Source organism: Tachysurus vachellii, chromosome 1 (assembly GCF_030014155.1).
Source record: "Tachysurus vachellii isolate PV-2020 chromosome 1, HZAU_Pvac_v1, whole genome shotgun sequence".
Taxonomy (NCBI): Eukaryota; Metazoa; Chordata; class Actinopteri; order Siluriformes; family Bagridae; genus Tachysurus; species Tachysurus vachellii.
Window position 1 is genome coordinate 24,091,301 of NC_083460.1, and position 18,694 is coordinate 24,109,994.

The following is an 18,694-nucleotide window of genomic DNA, read 5'->3' on the forward strand; positions in this document are numbered from 1 at the left end:
ATCAGCTATATATAACTGAAATGTCAAAACTCAGTTGAATTGAGCAGTAAGGTGAAGGAGTAAGAAAGGGTCTAAAGGAAAAAACTATTCCAGTCATGACATCAGAATTTAGGACAGTATATTTTAGTATATACAGTATATAGAATAATAGTAAGGATAAGCTCAAAACATTCATGGTTATTAACCCTCTGGAGTCTGAGGGTATTTTTAGGGCCTGGAGAAGTTCTGTCTTATGTCTTATGTTCTTATAAAGACATAAATGGCTAAAGTCTAATATCACTGTAATCAGCACAAACTGGACTACAATAATATGTGAGCAGCATGTATTTACATGATTGTGTTTTTGAGAAAACAATGTTTACGCGTGGTTAGTGAAAAATGAAATATTTTACATCACTTGAATAAGGCCATAAAACACATACAGAACATCGGTTCACAGGACTTTTGAGAACTGGATCTTGTAGCCTAGAGTTTTTGCTTCAGAATTATGTGAAAATCATCTTGTTTACTCGCTCACAGAAAACAATTGTTATATTGATTTAACCTTTCTAGGACACTTTTTGTTTGTAAAGGGCATATGCGAGTGGGCGTCAACTATCATGAATATTAATGTGATTCACACCTGAGAAGACAAAGGCCCGCATAATGAGCTGCGTAATGAGCCTTTCAGGCAGGTACAGTATGTGACTGAGAGAGGAGTTACAAGAAAGAATGTGAGGACAAAATAAATGTGTATTTTTTGTTTGTAGTTTATTTAGAATATTTAACTATCACACAAAATCACTTTAGAAGTTAGTAATAACACAGAAGAGGTCACACATTAAAAATATTACATCACAGAAAACTACTGCTAGACTACTCAGCTATGAACATCTGTATCACAAACACAGCAAAACATTGGCAGTAGTATTTATGGCATATGCTCATATTCCTATATAAAACATAGAAGGTCAGAATTGTTTCATATTCCTAAAATAAATCATAAAGGAATTAACATTATTTCATCTGACACTTTATTGTCTGAGGTCCATTTTTACGTACAGCATTTAAGCTCAGTGATTAATGCTCCTGTCAAAAACTCTTCTTCACAGAATTGCACACCATCACTATATGCGTCTGCACCAAACTTCATTCCCTAGAATATGCAAGTTTATTTCGATTGGTTCTCTGACCTCTGTTTGTTTAATCACTTCTCGTTTAATTATTTCCTGCTTCCTGCCTATTGCAGTTGGCTTGCTGATCGCCTGACCTTTTTGCATGCTGCTGAGTGTGTATTAATAAAACCATGTGTTTGCATCCAAATATGTGTGAGATTTATGACATAAAGGGCTCTTTGGTTAGTGAAGAGATCTTACTTTATAAAAAGGTTCTCTCTCTTCCTCTCTGATAGGAAATCAGAGTATGGGGTACACTGTATGTCCTATAATGTGGATGAAACTTGCTTTTTTGGTTGAAAAAACAAAATTAAAAATCTTTTTCTAAAGGTAAGATGAAATCGTATCAATAATGTAGTGCCATGTATAAAATGGAATGGACTGGATGTAGTGTGTTGTACGATAGACCGTCTGGTATTCAGACAGAGAAAATTATAGCAGGAAAATAGTAATAAAGCAAAGCGGTATTTTATTCAAAAAGTGTATTAAAAAAGTTAAATAAGTAAATGAAACATGATAAAGGAAAAAGGTCAGAAGCGATGTTCTTAAGAGGCATATACTGCTCCAGAGTGTGGCTGACATTGTCCATGGACAGATGTGGAATGGAATGAGATTAACAATGTAATATGAAATACCCGTGTAATCATTTCAGTTTTCCTTATTACAGTTTTCTGCAGTTCTACTCATTTTCTTATCTGCTTCACAGAATCGATTTCATCTACAGATGATGACAAGGGTCCCTGCATCAGACCTGGCGGAGCTTCTGTTGATGGTGCTGCAGCAGAGCGGCTGGCATGAGGGCATGACCGTACTCTGCCAGGGCTGGGAAGAAGCTGGACTTCTCGACCTCCTAAAGCTACATGGTAACACAGCCAAGGGCAACTCTCGTTGGAACCTACGTGCTGCCCTTAACCTCTCGGGTAGTTCATTAGACCAAAAAGTCATATCAGATTTCCTGGAGCAGCACTTCAGCCTGGACCACCATCCTCCAACCTCAGTGGTGCTTCTTGGCTCTGATCCACAATGCGCCTCTGCTGTACTGCGCTGTGCTCATGACCTGGGTCTTAGTTTGCCAACTATACACTGGATTATGGGATATCCATTAAGCCCAGATGCCTTGCAATCCATTGGCTTACCTCTGGGACTGCTGGCCTATGGCGAAGTCAACCGCAAGCCTCTGGACTTCTACATTCAGGACACTTTAGAGCTGGTCAGTCGAGCAGTTGCTGCTGCCACACTCGTGCGGCCAGATCTCGCGCTCATCCAAAACATGGTGAATTGTTTTGATAAACCCAATAAACATGAACTGCCTTCATCTGGACAGTACATTGCCAGGTAAATTCCTTTATTCTTATTTATTTTGTTTTTTGATCAAATGATTCAATTAAGGTTGTAGACTGGAAGGTTTTTTAGTAGTGGTGGAAATCCAAAGTTTCATAGACATAAGTTCCAAACAAACACTTCAATGGCTGGAAACTTTCCACTATTCATCACAACAATAGCCAGTTTTCCATGGGCTAATAATAATCATTCGTTCCCACAAGGTACTCTATCACAGCTTTCCTCATTCAAACAGATTCAAATGTTTGAAGGTTCTAGTTAGCTTATAAGACATTAATTATTATTAAACACATTCCTGAATTTACCAACCTTTTTACATTGCATAAACATACTGACCAGTTATTTGGTTTTGCAAAACTAAAGCTGTACCATGTGGCATACTACAGTCTACATACACTGCATAACATGTTTATATATCACATATCTGATACACTAGAACATAAATGATGAAAGAAATATTATTGGTTAGTAGATCACTTCTTTGACCCACACCATACAAGCCTCCATGAGATCAAGATCTGATTTTAAAACCCAATCAAGTCTTGCCAGGTCTTACACCAGTCTTGCATGGTGCATCAGCCACTTGTATTATCAGAGACTCTTTCATTAAGATTGCAGCTGATCTGTAAAAAGCGTCCAGTGGTCCACACTATATTTTACAGCTCTTTTAGTCCTTTATCTAGGTGTTGATATTGCCCTAAATAGCACTGAATTTTTAAGTGTAAACAGAATGCTTGCGAAGTATGGCTTTGGAGAAAAGCTTAGGCTCTGATTAAGTAAAGGGTTTTAAATAGGGTTTCTTTTTAGATGTTGAAGTCATACTATCATAGTAGAAGCAGAGACAAGTCATAGACTTAAGTCCCTAAGAAATGGCAGGACATGTTCAGCACTGAACAGCATTAATACAAAGCCCTTGAATTTGATTTTCATTAACATTTACCTAATGAATTCAAGTCAACACTCCTTTATTTTAGGTTCATATTAGGTTTAAATTGCAGTTACTGGAGTTTCTTTGATATTCAAACTGCAAATATTATTTACATAATGTTTGCTCCAAAAACGACTTCACTGTATCACCTGCCATGTGCCAACTACTCTTGCATGTAATTTACCCATCCAAGTAAATGTATCTAACTAAATCAGTTCTTTAAATACGTGATAAATTAATTTGCTATAATGTTCATTAAATTATGCTATTAAATTCCTGGGAAAATGTTAAATCTCTTATAAGAATATAGGTCTGACAGTAAGCTTTGTGAGTTAACAATGAGTTGCCTGTTCTTTAGGAAAAGCAGTAAAAGTGATGGAGGGTGAGTGGGATCTGCACAACCAAATTCACATACTAAATCATTTTTAGGTTTTGAAAATAAATAACCTGGTTAAATCCAAGCTATATGGAGTAGTTGATTTCAACAACTTTTTAATGCTCTTTCTTAATACAGCCATTGACTTTCGATGACTGTAGAGAAACTGCTAGTCTGGCAGCTGGAATGCAAACATGTTTTGGAGCTTTAAGCTGTATTCATGAGTTTCACACAGATACCTTCCCACGAGGCAGGGATCACTCTTATCAAACGAGCCCACTGCTCCGTGTGGATTAGCAAGGTTTCACTCTTTCTCTCAAACCCTCCCTACAAATACAAAAAGGATTGCGCTGCACCGTGGCCATGCAGAGAATTCTGCTGCTCAGCACAACAGGATAAAATCTGTCAAATAGACCCAAACAGAATGTCAAACAATTGAGCAGGACAAAGCTTTAGTGCAAGGGAGACAGATCAATAATGCTCGGTAGTGCCAGTTACACTGCCATAAACAGGCATCATTTTCTGATTTGATCGCCTGAACAGATTGGAGTTACAGTAAAGACATCTTAACTGAATGATAATAACATTATTCTCACCCATACATGGCATTGAAATATTGTCTCTGATATGTCATTTCCTTTCATCGGTATTGAAGTACGCACTATAACTCATTAGTATATGGTGTACTCCTGAGGTTGTGACAGTTCAGTAGGGATTTAGCATTCAGTTCATTGGTCCTCTCAGTGCACTCTTTGGCCTGGCAGAGAAATGGATGTGAGCTGGTTTTAACTAATTAAAACCTGCCATACTAAAAAGGAGGGACCATAGTCTGTAAATGCAATATCACTCAGCACCATGATGAGTGGGGTGGGGGAAGGGGGAGGAACGAAGAGGATAATGGGGGGGTATGTCAGCATGTGGGCCAACTTGTGTCCCTCACAAGGCAAAATTAATGACAAAAGGTTTCAGGCCAAATTGCATTTTCCGTTTTTTTTTTTTCTTCTTCTTTTAACTTTTTTATGAAGGAGCTCACCATTGGACACATGCCATGTTTTTTATTGATCGCTGAAGATGTTCATTTCCAAGCCCATGTAAGAGGCTTGTCTGGCCTATAGAAGCATTGCCTTGTCTGAAGTGATCTGAGCTCCTCCCTGTATCCTCAGCTCAGCCAGTCAAGCAGCTCTAATTCATTGAAGAAGATGGAGTTTCACAACCAAATATACTCCCTGTGAAAGAAACTCCTATAGTTTACAGTGCAAAGGCAGCCAGATTGTGTCAGTCATCCAGATAGGCAATCCCTTTCCCCAGGCCTTCCCTTGACTGCTTCTGCAGTATTTATTGTCTGCTGGCCTGCTGATGGCAATAAGACAGACTTAACTATGGGTCACTCCTGTCACCAATGAGGGTTATCCACCTTCCTGGAAGTGTAGAGGTATGATGAACACACCTGACCGTTAGCTTTTTTCTTTACTGATGTCAAAGTCTGTTGGTCTGCATTTTTATTTGATGTCACTTCTTTCGCCCTTAGGTTTCTCTCAAACACATCCTTCATGGGGATGACTGGTGCAGTTAGTGTGCAGCGGAACATGTCACGTGTGCTTACATCTCAGCGCGTGCATATCTGGAGGCTTCGGCGTGATGCTGTGGGCCAGCCCACCTGGGTGACGGTGGGCAGCTGGGAGGGCACCCAACTGGATATTGAGGAACGAGGTCTGTGGCAGAGCTCGACCCCACGCCATCGCACAGAGGCACAAAAAGGTCGTGAGGGCAGGCGATGGAGGCACGGCTTTCCTGTTTCAGGAAGCCATTTGCGCGTAGTCACCCTAGTCGAGCACCCGTTTGTGTTCACGAGGGAGGTGGATGAGGATGGCAACTGCCCAGCTGGACAGTACTGCCTGGATGCAGGTACCAACAGTTCAGATTTGTTGGATCGTTTTTTTGCTACTCGAGCACAAGGGAATAACTCATTTGTTCCAGTGGATTACAGCAAGTGCTGCTATGGTTACTGCATTGACCTACTAGAAAAGCTGGCCGAGGACATGGACTTTGAATTTGACCTTTACATTGTGGGAGACGGGAAATACGGCGCATGGAAAGGCGGCCGATGGACAGGGCTGGTCGGAGACCTGCTTTCTGGCGTAGCTGATATGGCCGTAACCAGCTTCAGCATCAACTCAGCACGCAGCAAAGTAATGGACTTCACCAGTCCTTTCTTCTCAACCAGCTTAGGCATCCTAGTGCGCAGCAAGGACACGGCAGCACCCATTGGAGCTTTCATGTGGCCATTACACTGGTCCATGTGGGTGGGCATCTTTGTAGCACTGCACATGACAGCACTCTTCCTCACCCTCTATGAGTGGAAAAGCCCATTTGGCATGACTCCACATGGGCGTAACCGCATGAAGGTGTTCTCCTACTCCTCAGCTCTTAACCTGTGCTATGCCATTCTGTTTGGCCGCACAGTATCGAGTAAGACGCCCAAGTGCTGGACAGGAAGATTCCTCATGAACCTGTGGGCCATCTTTTGCTTGTTAGTTTTGTCCAGTTACACAGCCAACCTTGCCGCAGTCATGGTTGGAGAAAAGACCTTTGAAGAGCTTTCGGGCATTCATGATGCCAAAGTGAGAGTTTTGTTTCACACAATAATTCCTAAAAGCTTTAGTTAGGTTCAATGATTTGCTTCACAGGTCACATAACATTAACACAGTGCACAGTAAAGCTTAATCTCTATAAGTGGTCATAACCCCCTGTAATTGACTTACATTCCATCTGTGAACAGTCCAGGGACAATTTGGCTTTCTTGAAAAGGGACAGTTATTAAAGTGATTTTTAGTGACCCCAAATATCACTCAAACTGTGCAAGAAGTAGGAGGAAGGAGGCAATGACCAATCACTCTACTTCATATAACCGTTCAAAAAACCTGGCAAATCTCTGAAGAATGCTGATTAATTTGTGTGAATTAATAATCTGTTAAAAACATTTTTTTTATTAAAATATAATTTCAACACAAATTGCGCTGCCCAAAACAAACGTGGATAAACTTTACTATACTTGGTAATCAGCAAAGGAGTTTGAAAAATGAGATGTCCCCCAAATTTTGTATGGTCTTAAAAGTGAAGCTTTTATTACCAACACACTAGTTGCGTTACAACTACACAATTAGCCAACATGTTTTTAATTTGTCGTCCAAGCATTTTCTGGACTGTTGGAGTATCATTAAGTTTCCCTTAATGATAATTTCCTATGTTTGTTGAGTAGTGTGAAAGTAATCTTAAGTAATATTCACATACTAATTGAAGTGGTGTTTGCTGATGCTGATGCGGACCTCAAGAATTTTTTATGATGTTTCAGATGTTAGCTGTAGCTTAGGGTGCTTTAATCCAACTCTTACCTCATGTAAACCTGAAATACTATATAATGTGTAGAAAATATGAGAAAACTCAGTGGTTCATGGTTTAAGGTGATAACATGATATTACATTACAGCAGAGCCCCAAGTATTCCTTCTGAAGACACAGAAAGTCTTTCTGATTATTTTACAGTCTGAAAATAATCTGGAGCCATGGTGTTTTCTAGTGTCCTCTTTATTCCTTTCTTGACTCATTTTTTGTTTTACTAAATGCTTATCATTCAGGCTGCGTGCTATTGTTTGGCAAGTTTTGTTTGCTGCTGAGACGTAATCAACTGTGATTGAGGTTGTCTGTCTTGACTATATTGCTTTTGGTAATCCATGTGTCTCCAGCTCCATCACCCATCCCACGGGTTCCGCTTTGGCACCGTACGTGAAAGCAGCGCAGAAGACTATATGAAGAAAAGCTTCCCTGAAATGCACGAATACATGAGGAGATTCAACGAACCAACCACCCCAGATGGTGTTGCTACTCTCAAGTAAGAGAGCACGGCATTCATTAAAACCAACTGAAAACAATTTAAAATATTTTTTTTGTAATTTACACCTTTGGTAAAGCTTCCATCTTGTGTACTGTTTGATTTTGATTTTGATTGGACAAGTGGTGTTCCAAGTGTGCTTATATTTAATATAATATTACATTGTTTGTATGACACAACACTCTACCCAGCCCTGACTTCTCTGGGAACTCCATTAATGGAGCAAAATTAAACAAGAGCTGCGTCCCAAATGTGCTCCTACACAATATGCACTTACACTATCCATTATGTACATTAATGTCTATTGTATGAATTTTATAAGAGTAGTTATAAAGAAGTAAAGAAATACAGTTTTTTACTAGCCAGAACTATAAGCCATTTCACAGTTGATAACAAATGACATTAAACACACATAATGCGATGCCATATGGTGAATTTTTAAAATCTTGAAAAATAAATTACACAGAGTGGCCTAATTTATAGGACAGTTGTAAGACCGTTATCCATGTTGTCGGCCAGCTTCAATTTTTTTCACTTCAAGTGTCACCTGATAGCTCCGCCCTTTTTATTAACTATGTAAGAAGTTGTGAGCATAAAGTGCATAAAGTGTTTAGTACCCAGATGATGCACTTATTCACCTGAAAAAAAAAGCAAAGTGTTGAATGTTTGCAGCATTGCATACCTAGTGGAAAAGGGGCGGGGCTAACAGGCACTGAGGTTGGAGGGGAAAAAATTCAAGATGGCCGTCGACACGTTGGTGGACAAGATGTCTTACAGATGTCTTTTAAATCACATTTGGGATTTATTTTAACATGTTAAAAAATTCACCCTATTCTGTTAAAGCTACTGTAGCAGCATTGCATTAGATGTGTTTGTCATCATTTCCCATTGGCTGGGAAACAGCTTATGATTTAAGTTACTAAAAAAAAATTAATGTTGCATTTGAGATTATTTTACCCTTTGAAAATTCACACACTGGACTCTGGAGTACATAAAGCATAGTGTAACTGCTTAGTGTGTAGTAGGTCATTTGAGACTGAGCTACACTACTTGCACTATTTATACTTCAAAATGGTGTACAATAGTGCATAACTATGCTATTTGGGACATCATATTTGACCATGTTGTGTCTAAAATGTCACTATCTTAATTGTGCTGTTATCTGTATGAACGTAAGTCAGGCTGAGCTTCACTAGAACAGCACTCTTGCTTATAATCACAATTGTTAATTATACCCCGAGTTCTGAAATCTGATTGGTCTGATGGAGTCGATTAATACATTGTTTTTACAATATAACAACAACTTGACATTGTTAGAATAGTGAAGCGCTAACAGTGTCTTCACAGACGTTTCATGTTAATGCTCATTTTAGTCATTTAACTTGAAATTTAACAAAAACGTATATATATCGTGTTCATTATTAAGGAAATTATGCTGGTAACTGGTAATTGTTGTGGTTTCAGACACTTCTTGGAGGTAATGCCATTGTTGTTGATTAGCTTCCGATGACAGCATACCCTCTTCTTGTCTTATTATTAACTTATTAACTGTCGTTCTTATCAGATCAGGGAGGAAATTTTAATTTTTCATATTTTAATATTAATAATAATAGGCATGGAAAAATCCAGATCCTGGACTGTCTTGCTGTTTATTATTCTATGCAGGGAGAAGGTCTGGGACTCCCTGTCTGCTCACACCTGTGTCATCTTTGTTGTTGCTGAGCTGAAGTCTCTGACACTGATTCAGGATATGTGTGTGTGTGTGTGTGTGTGTGTGTGTGTGTGTGTCCATGACTGTTTTCTTGAATCTACTTGGTGGTCTAGCCTATATGAATAATAAATAGCACATTCTTTTATTCCTACCATTGTTTTTGATTCTTCCACTGGTATACCTCAGTTTGGAGTTTTCTTACAGCTGAGCTCATCTCGGCCTTGTAATAATGCAGATAACCATAATCAAATAACAACTTACAGAGATGAAAGCACATCATAACTGCACGCATTGCACACACGAGCAGCCATGAGTCTCATTTTTTTGTAATTTCTTCCTAATGGATTTATTCTCTCCAATTGCTGGTGGTATTATGACACTAGTTTGAAAATATCTGTACTTTTACTGGAGCAAGAACCTTTAAGAACCCAATAAAATATAAAATTGGTCAGACTGTTTTGGGAATTAACAGCTGGGTGCCAAATTATTCTTATTCTGTGTAATGTCTTCATGTGTAGTGGATTTAGCCCCATTTAAACCCAATAAAACAGTCATACTGGGAGCTGGGAAATATATATTGAAAGCTTTATTTTGACTCTAAAGGCAATTGTGATTTAGTATATTTGCCTATGGCCAGTCATTTCCACACAAACTTAGATATGTTGTTTATTGGGATAAAACGAATACTTTCTCTTTCACCATATTTCAATAAATTTAGAATAGACAATTTTTGGCTGTGTAAAAAGTTTCTGCCACTGGCTAAAATCTTTAGCATGATAGCTCTTTAATCAACAATTGTGCTGCTGTCCCCCTATTTGATCCCTCTATTGTGCATTTCTGTGTATTAATTTTCCATCTCGCTGAGGGTGACACTAGATTTATGGCTGTGCTTACTTAGGAACAGTTAGCTTGGACAAATGATGATGGTTCCATTTGCAACTGACAGGGAGGCCGAGTCTGACTGATGAAAACCTTGCTGTGCATATTTAATCAAACAAAGAATAGCCATGTAGGGAAGTGTGTGATTGTGTGTGCTTTTGTGCGTGTGCATGCAGTTCTATAATCCCTTTCTCTTTGTGTTGTGAAGGACAGATCCCCCTAAGCTTGATGCTTTCATCATGGACAAAGCTCTCCTGGACTATGAGGTATCCATCGACGCCGACTGTAAACTCTTGACTGTCGGCAAACCCTTCGCTATCGAAGGTTAGAAACTTCATCTGAATGTTCGTAACGACATCTTCCAAATATAAGTCTGCCTGTGTGCAAATACTAAGCAATTAATATTCTGTGGAACAATGAGAGAAACACTATGTTTTATGGGGATAACTAACAGCTGGTGTTATGTACAAGCAGGAAGTAAATCAGTGTGAAATCAGTGTTCTGGAAACAGATGTATTAGTTATAGATAGTTATAGATAGTTTGCTGGAGCTGTAACTAGAAGGACATTTATGGCTTATGACATTTTAGTGAAAGTTTGGCTTACACAGGTACCAAGGGTATCATGACAGTAGGCAGCAAGTAACATGGAGACTCACAGCAGCATACTGGAGATCCACTATGTTCTCATGGTGACCACAAAGGTTTCCTCCCAGTTCTCCGGTTCCATCACACTTACATTTAAGGCATTTGCCAGGCACACTGATATTTATCCAGAGAGACTTAATGCTTTAAAGTCTCTATCAATAAATACATCCTGATACAGGTTCACAAGGTCGTAGCTGTGTATCGTTACGTATAAAGGTATCTTTATATATTGAACCCATTGTTCTTTAATTGTTCTTTACATAGAACCATTTTGAATAGATCCAAAGTTCTCCCCAAGTTCTTTGAAGTTTCTAGAACAGTAGCACAGTAATATTGTGCAAACATTTAGATTTTAATAATTTTCAGTATATATTCTGGTGTAATACAACTCTGCCGCAATGTTCCATAATGTTTGTCTTAATTACATTAGATATTTTCAGAACATTGCAGGATTTTTTTTTTTAACGTATTAGCTTAGCCTTCTTAGGACTCCCGATGTTTTACTGATCATTTAGTTAAAACCTGATGGCTTCCTCTTTAGATAATTCCACAATTTTAAGTATAAAACATCACTGGAGAAAGACATCCTTTTGTAAAGGTGTGCACAACGTTTTTGGAATTAAAAAAGCGAGATAGAGGTGGGGAGTGAGAGTCGACGAATGACTTAGGGGATGTTCTCATCTAATGTTTTCATATTTTAAACTTCTGAGCAGATTTCACAGCTCAACGGCTTTAAAAATTGTCTTGAGTGTTTCTTTCATGAGCCTCGTTCACCCTTTTCTTATGTTCACAGAACATATCTATTCAACCGCTGAGAGCAGGAACAGGTTCTTCAAAAAAAAACAACAACAACAGAAAGCTATAGGAAAGGTTCCACAGTTCTTTCCAGGGGCGAAAGAGAAGAAAAGTTAAATTATTTGTGAGGCGAGAGAACAACAAGCTTTCCACTGCAGCCTAGTTTGAAGTTCCTCGATTTTACCCGAAGCCTGAAAATGAGATGAGATTAAAACAATAATTGGGGCTTTTTTCGTATTCTTATTGTTGTTAACCTTTATTTGACCGTTTCAGCCTTAAAAATTCAAAATATCTTAGAATTCTGTTCAGTTAGACTTTTAGCTGCTCATTCCACATGTCTGCTCTGTGTTAATGATGTGTCTTACATCACAGCTGTCCTCTGATTGCTCATGGCCAGAGATTCATCTTGCACTGCAGACTCGTACAGCCAAACTGTTTATTCAGCCTTCTACAGATTTAAAATATGAACCTTAAATTATTGTTGGCTTAAATATACAGGCTTGGAGGAAACGAATATGTCTTTCTAAAAATCAGCATGTGTTCAAATTAAAACTAAGCTCGTGTGCACACTCAAATGGTTACGCTCGATGAAGAAACAAACAGGGAGCATATTTGCTTGGCTTAATGGTGTTGAACAGGGAAATCTGTTCTGTAGCATTCAGCTCATCGCTTGGTTCTGACAGGAGGGAATTTATGAGCACTTTTTGTTTTTTTGTGCTTTTCTTTTTCCTGCCAGTGTCATTGATTCACCTTCACTGTTTACGCTTGAGATGGAATAAATAGCATTTCTCTTGCAGCCTGATTAAAGCCTCGGACTGATTCGTGTGCTTTTTCCTCGGCAGGTTATGGAATCGGACTGGCCCAGAACTCGCCGCTCACGTCCAACATTTCAGAATTCATCAGCCGCTACAAATCCGATGGCTACATGGACATGCTGCACGACAAGTGGTACAAAGTGGTACCATGTGGAAAGAGAGTCTTCGCCATGACAGAGGTGAGAGTGAGACATTGCTCAAGGTTCACTGGAGTAGAATTGCATTTCCAAAACCTGATATTAGTGACGGATTACCTGGATACACCTTCATCCAGCGTCCATTACCTGATAAGACAGGGACCACACTGGAGCCCATCTTACAATTCATCATATACACAGATAACACATACATTACGCTACATTACACATCTATTATGAGTATATAGAGTAGTATTAGTGATATACAGAAGGCGTTTTTCCTAGTCTATCTATCTATCTATCTATCTATCTATCTATCTATCTATCTATCTATCTATCTATCTATCTATCTATCTATCGATGTTGTTGAGTCTTCGTTGGTCCATTTTAATGAGGTCTTTTTTTGTTTGTTTGTTTGTTGTTATTATTCCAACCAATCATGTACGATTGTTCTCCAAAGTTTTCAAAATTTTTCTATAAAGTTTTCTTGTGCATTTACAGTTATTCATGTTTTTTTTTCCCACCAACTTATTCTCTTTTAACTCTCCTTTTATCAGTGGGCAAAAAACCTTTGACTGTTTTGTTGTGTCTATGTTCAGTATCGAATGTCTTTGTCATGTCACACTACACAGTGGCAATTAATATGAAGCTCATATAAAAGTAGACACTCTGAGATTTAAGAATTTGTAATACTTAGATTTTTCTCCAGCCTATTTGAGGTGACATATATTCATTGAATGTTAATAACAAATTGGTTTGGGTTTTTTTACACAATAATGATTCTATCTTCAAAGTAAACAATCTGCTCTCTGAGATGCCCCAAGTGCTTGTTCATGGGCCTCTAAAATTTTTGGGTGTTAGCCACTAAAATTCTGCATCTCACACTAAACGCTGTCTATTTTTATATAATTCTTGCTAGAATAAAATAATTCACTTGTTTATACTAATTGAAAAATTTCCTTTCCTCGGTTGCAATGGACCTTCGGTGTGCTGGTAAAAAACGTGTTAAAAAGTTTAATCCATGTCCCTGGATTGACTCTGACAAATCGTTATCCTGACGCTACAAAAGCAAATAGAAATTACCAAATATTTGTATATTTTTCCTTGTGAAAGATCTGTTTTTTGTATAACAGACCTGGATTTTCTGGATTAGAACTGCATTTCGATGCCTTGTACACATGAGCAATGACAATAACATTAGAATCTAATCTCATCTAAATTAGTAAATACTTTTAAATGTGAAGTCATTTTTTGTTTTCAGATGCAGTTCAGGATAATAATCAGAACAATGTTGTAAAGTTAATAAATAATACCCAGAGCTTGTCAAAGTGCTTTTCATGACCGTGCATGAAAGCGCTTATATTCTACTGTTTGACTTGTAAACCGGGCAGACAGTGATGTTTGGGCAGTGATGTCCTACTTGCCATGCTCACACATTCGTCAAGTTTAAACCAGCCTCCACTGCTTCACAGCACACGCTGTCGTGTTTTATTCACGACGTCAAGAAATGCAATCTCACCCTTTCCACTATGACCATGTCTGGTCATCATGCAATATTGCTTTGGCTTTTAGTGCTTTGTATGTGTACATATGTTAATGAAATGATAAAACATTCAGGTTACAGTAGTCCGACATTATAAAAAATAGAATTTAAATACATGGTCAAGGCTTTCTGGGGTTGGAGAAATGCCCTTTTGGGAGTCCTTGGTCTAATCAGTTTAATCATTTACTTTTAAATCTATGCTCATGATGGCCCCCTAGTGGCCAGGGCTTCTGGGCTTGTGCCAAGTTGTCATGGTTGTTAATCTGTCCCTGCATAAAAAAAATAAGATTTAGGTTTAGTTGGAAGAAAGGCCACTAACTCATATCCAATTTTGTATCAAGTGTCCATCATTTCTGCTTGAGGTAGAAATCCCATATATTATAGATTTCTAATTTTTTTATCCTTTAATAAATTTATGAATTGCACTGCTAACAGGATAACAGGGAAATATGGCCACTTTTTGTACATAGACAGAACTGCAGGCCATCTGTCATGAGCCACTGGACCATGTTATTGCACAATTATTTGCTGTTTAACCTCAGCAAACAATGCCACTGGGACGTTTTAAAGCAAGTCTAAAAAAAAAAGAACAGAAAACAATATGAAGATAAAGCTTATACCATCTGGTTTGGGACACAGCTATACCCAGGTAGCCAATTACTGAATGTTCAACAAATTCAACATGTTTTATATTTTCTAACTAAATGTTTGGTTTTGCCACTTTGCCCAGAGCTACATTCATCCTCAGAATCAGGAGAGAAAGTTATATTATAGCATCATCTTATGTCAGACATGGGTTCTCGATTATACTATATACCACATCGTATACCTTCAGATTCTGGGGTAAATGACATTTAATGAGAAAAAGACTTTATACAAGACACTGAAATTCTTACTTCTCATAACCTAGCTTGTGAGCAAGTTGGGTTCAGCGCACAGGGTCAGGGAGCAGATAGGGTTAAAGGCTTTGCTCAAGGTCCTTACAGTGGCAGCTTGAATCCCCAACCGTCTGAACACTAACCCCAAGCCTTGAGTAGCTCCTGTAGTCTACATATTCTACACCAATACTTTAACATCAAGATGCATAACCATCTGAACCCCGGTGTGCAAAATATTCCAAGTTAATTGAGGGCAAATATTACCATGGCCTCAGCTAGAAAACGATTACTCCTTATCGTTCCATTTGAAAATCTGCTTGCTTTAATGGCATCAGCTAGACATTGATAAAGTTCCAGTGTGTTGTGAGATTGTTTTGAACAGTTCTAGAAGTGCACCAAACACATCAGGTTGGCATTAAAGGGGTGACTGTGCTTTCCAAAAAAAGGAAGATTGTAGTAAATAATATGTAAATAAAGCCAGATTTTATTTATTTTTTTAGTACGGGTCACAAATCTTGTTTTACTCTTGTTCTGTGATCTGGATCTGTTTTCCTGCTCTACATTTGGTTCCCTACATTTGTCAGGGAGAATCGTTCATTGACCCTGAAACTGAACAAGTCACAGCAGTGAAAGCAAAAAAATCCTAACCAGGGAAAAATCTTTTTCAAGAAACTGGTAGCTATTATGTGAATTATAGAACTAATAAATGTAATAACCATTAAGAATATCTCTTAAAGTGAATTATTAGTGTTCATTCATCGGCAAGTAATTAGTAATTAATCGGTAATTGGCGGAATCATTTAAGCACTGATCATGTCAGCTTTGCTGATGTTCAAAATATTATTTTTTCTTTCTATATAATAATTAATTGTTGTATTATATCATTATTGATTCTCTCTTTTTTTTCGTCTGACATTTTGGTCCTAATCTCATAGAAGGGCTGTTCTTTTAGGATCAAAGGGCATTAATATGTTCAGCTGCAAGATCAAAATTCTTTTCCTGAAGTGCTTCAGAAATAGACGTTGACCTGGGCAGTGTGATGTGTGAACCATAGTTCAATTTGATTCAGAATAGAGGATTTGAAGAAGCACTGAATGTAGAGAGTCGGTCAGTATTCTACTGCAGTCTTCTCCAGCTCCTTTACTGATGCCCTCAGGTCAAAAAAGAGCAGAGGAGACACCCGCCATTCATGAACGATTTCCTCCTTCTTTTCTCATCCGTCATTTTTAGATTGTGACAGGAGTCATTTGTGACAAAGCCATTTGAAGACAGCTTATTTTTAATTTGAAAAAAAAGAAGAAAATAAAAGAAAAAAGCTTTGTGCAAAAAACTGGACTCTTTGGACTTGGACTGTTTTTTTTCCCTCCAGATTTATAGCATTATTTTCATCATGTAGGAAGCTAAACACTGATCAGAGGCATGGATGAGCAAAAATACGTTCAATGGATTTTGTTATATATGAGATAATATTAAATCCAAATGTAAATGTTTTAACTGTTCAAATATTGAAAAATTATGAAGGAAAAAATGCATCATTGTTGCCACGTCATTATCATTCTATGGCTAGTTATGATTCTACTCTGCTAGCTAGCATGTGGTTTTTTAGCTAGTAAAAAGTTGGCTTATCTAGTAGGGCGTTGGCAGTCACATCAAATCGCTGACAGAAACAAGTAAATCATTTGATTTGATTACATTATAGAGTACAGATTTGTGTGTAAAAGCTGTTGTGCTGTTAATAACATGTTGACAAGCAGCCAGTTTTGCCTTTGAGTAGCTTTTGTGCAGTTGCATGATTTAATTCTGCAATTAAATTTTGAAAAGTTCTTGAAAAGTCTCAGTGTGGCAGAACGCTTGAAAGTTCAGTTTGTTTTCAATGTTAGAGTAATTTATGTAAATGGAAGAGAGATGCTAATATTCCTTCAGAATTTTGTTGTATTCACATTATCTCTCTATGTGAAATGCCTAACAATAACATGCTGGATAACTAATTTGCTGCCTCAGTCATTAGTTGCCATCCTGGGGGCATGGTGTCTTAGCAATAAGCACGTTTTGCCCCACACCTCCAGGGCTGGTCCAGATTCCTGCACCTGCACTGTGTGTAGTTTGTATGTTTTTAGGGGTTTCCTCTGGGTACTCTGGTTTCCTTCTCCAGTCCAACGACATGCTTTGTAGGCTGATTAGCATCTCTAAATTGTCTGTAGTGTGTGAACCTCTCCAGTGAACCCTGTGTCTTGCCCCGTATCATATTGGATAGACTCCTGGCTTCTTGTGATCCTGCGAACGATAAGTGACTGTCCATAATTTTAATAATTCTCTTGAGTTTTCAAGAGAATAGTTCTCTTGATTGTTTTCATATCAGTTTACATGACGTCACCACAAAAAGTATTTTCTCCATGTAGATGTAAATTGAGTAGCTTTGCCTCCGTATTGCTTCAGGGTTTTTTTTTTGCTTTTTTGTGTGGGTTGCTCCCTGTGCAGAGTTTAGCACATCCTTCCTGTGTAGGCGTGGGTTTCCTCCGGGTTCTCCGGTTCCCTCTCCTACCTTCCAAAAGCATGCTGGCATCCCAATTAGGGTGTATTTTTGAAAAGAATAGAATCTTTTATTTTGGCACATATACATTACAGCACAGTGAAATTCTTTCTTCGCATATCCTACCTTTGGAGTTGGGGTCAGAATGCACGGTCAGCCATGATACAGCGCTTCTGGAACAGAGAGGGTTAAGGGTCTTGCTCAAGGGCCCAACAGTGGCAGCTTGGCAGTGCTAAGATTTAAACCCTGATCCTCTGATCAACAAAATGTTGCACAGGGTCAGCCATGGTACAGTGTCCCTGGAGCAGGTGGGGCTAAGGCCGTTGCGCAGGGACCCAACGTTGATAGCTTGGCAGTTTGGAGGCTTGAACCTCAACCTTCTGATCAGTACCCGAGCACATTGAGCAGCCAGCCACCACATTTCCACAAAAATGCCAGACATTCTTACATTCTTACGTTTTGCACATACTGTACAATATCTCAGTTGTTTTGCACATAGTATACAATATTTCAGTCTTTGCTGTTTTTGCACAATTCTATACATTATCTCATGGACCTGCTGCTAAGAAACTGTGTTCATTCTAGTATTACTGCATGAAAAATTGTTTGAACATTGAATATTTACATACAGTATTTACACTGGTCGGTGCTGTTTCTGTTTATTGTCTTTTGTGTATTGTCTTGTAACTTTTTGTTTGCACTGTCTTGTTTGTCTTGTTTGTCTTGTCCTGCACTGTTTGCACCAGGTTGCACAGTTGCACTTTATGTGGCTATGACTTACTAAGTCCTTAGCGCTGTGTTTGTTTTATGTAGCACCTTGATCCTGGAGAAACATTGTCTCATTTCACTGTGTATTGCAACAGCTATATATGGTTGAAATGACAATAAAAGCTTCTTGACCTGACTTGACTTGACATTTACAGAAGCGACTTGAAAACTCACACATCATCACGACTTTAATTGCAACTAGAAAATATATCTATATTTTTTTATACTAAGTTTTAGTCAGTACGATCCATTCTCCCCCAAAGACGCTGGTGAGAGGATGCGGTACATATTTGCCATGAATCCTG

At 38.4% G+C, this 18,694-nt stretch overlaps 1 protein-coding gene across 1 annotated transcript in view; it reads left to right on the forward strand.

Annotated features, from left to right (window-relative positions):
• The window catches only part of grin3bb (glutamate receptor, ionotropic, N-methyl-D-aspartate 3Bb), a 58,597-nt gene that overhangs the window by 34,206 nt on the left and 5,697 nt on the right, over positions 1-18,694 (forward strand). The window contains exons 2-6 of the mRNA XM_060878735.1: positions 1,861-2,489; positions 5,328-6,420; positions 7,542-7,687; positions 10,486-10,601; positions 12,561-12,712. Coding sequence (XP_060734718.1) covers positions 1,861-2,489; positions 5,328-6,420; positions 7,542-7,687; positions 10,486-10,601; positions 12,561-12,712 — 2,136 coding nt within the window. The remainder of the gene's footprint in view (positions 1-1,860; positions 2,490-5,327; positions 6,421-7,541; positions 7,688-10,485; positions 10,602-12,560; positions 12,713-18,694) is intronic.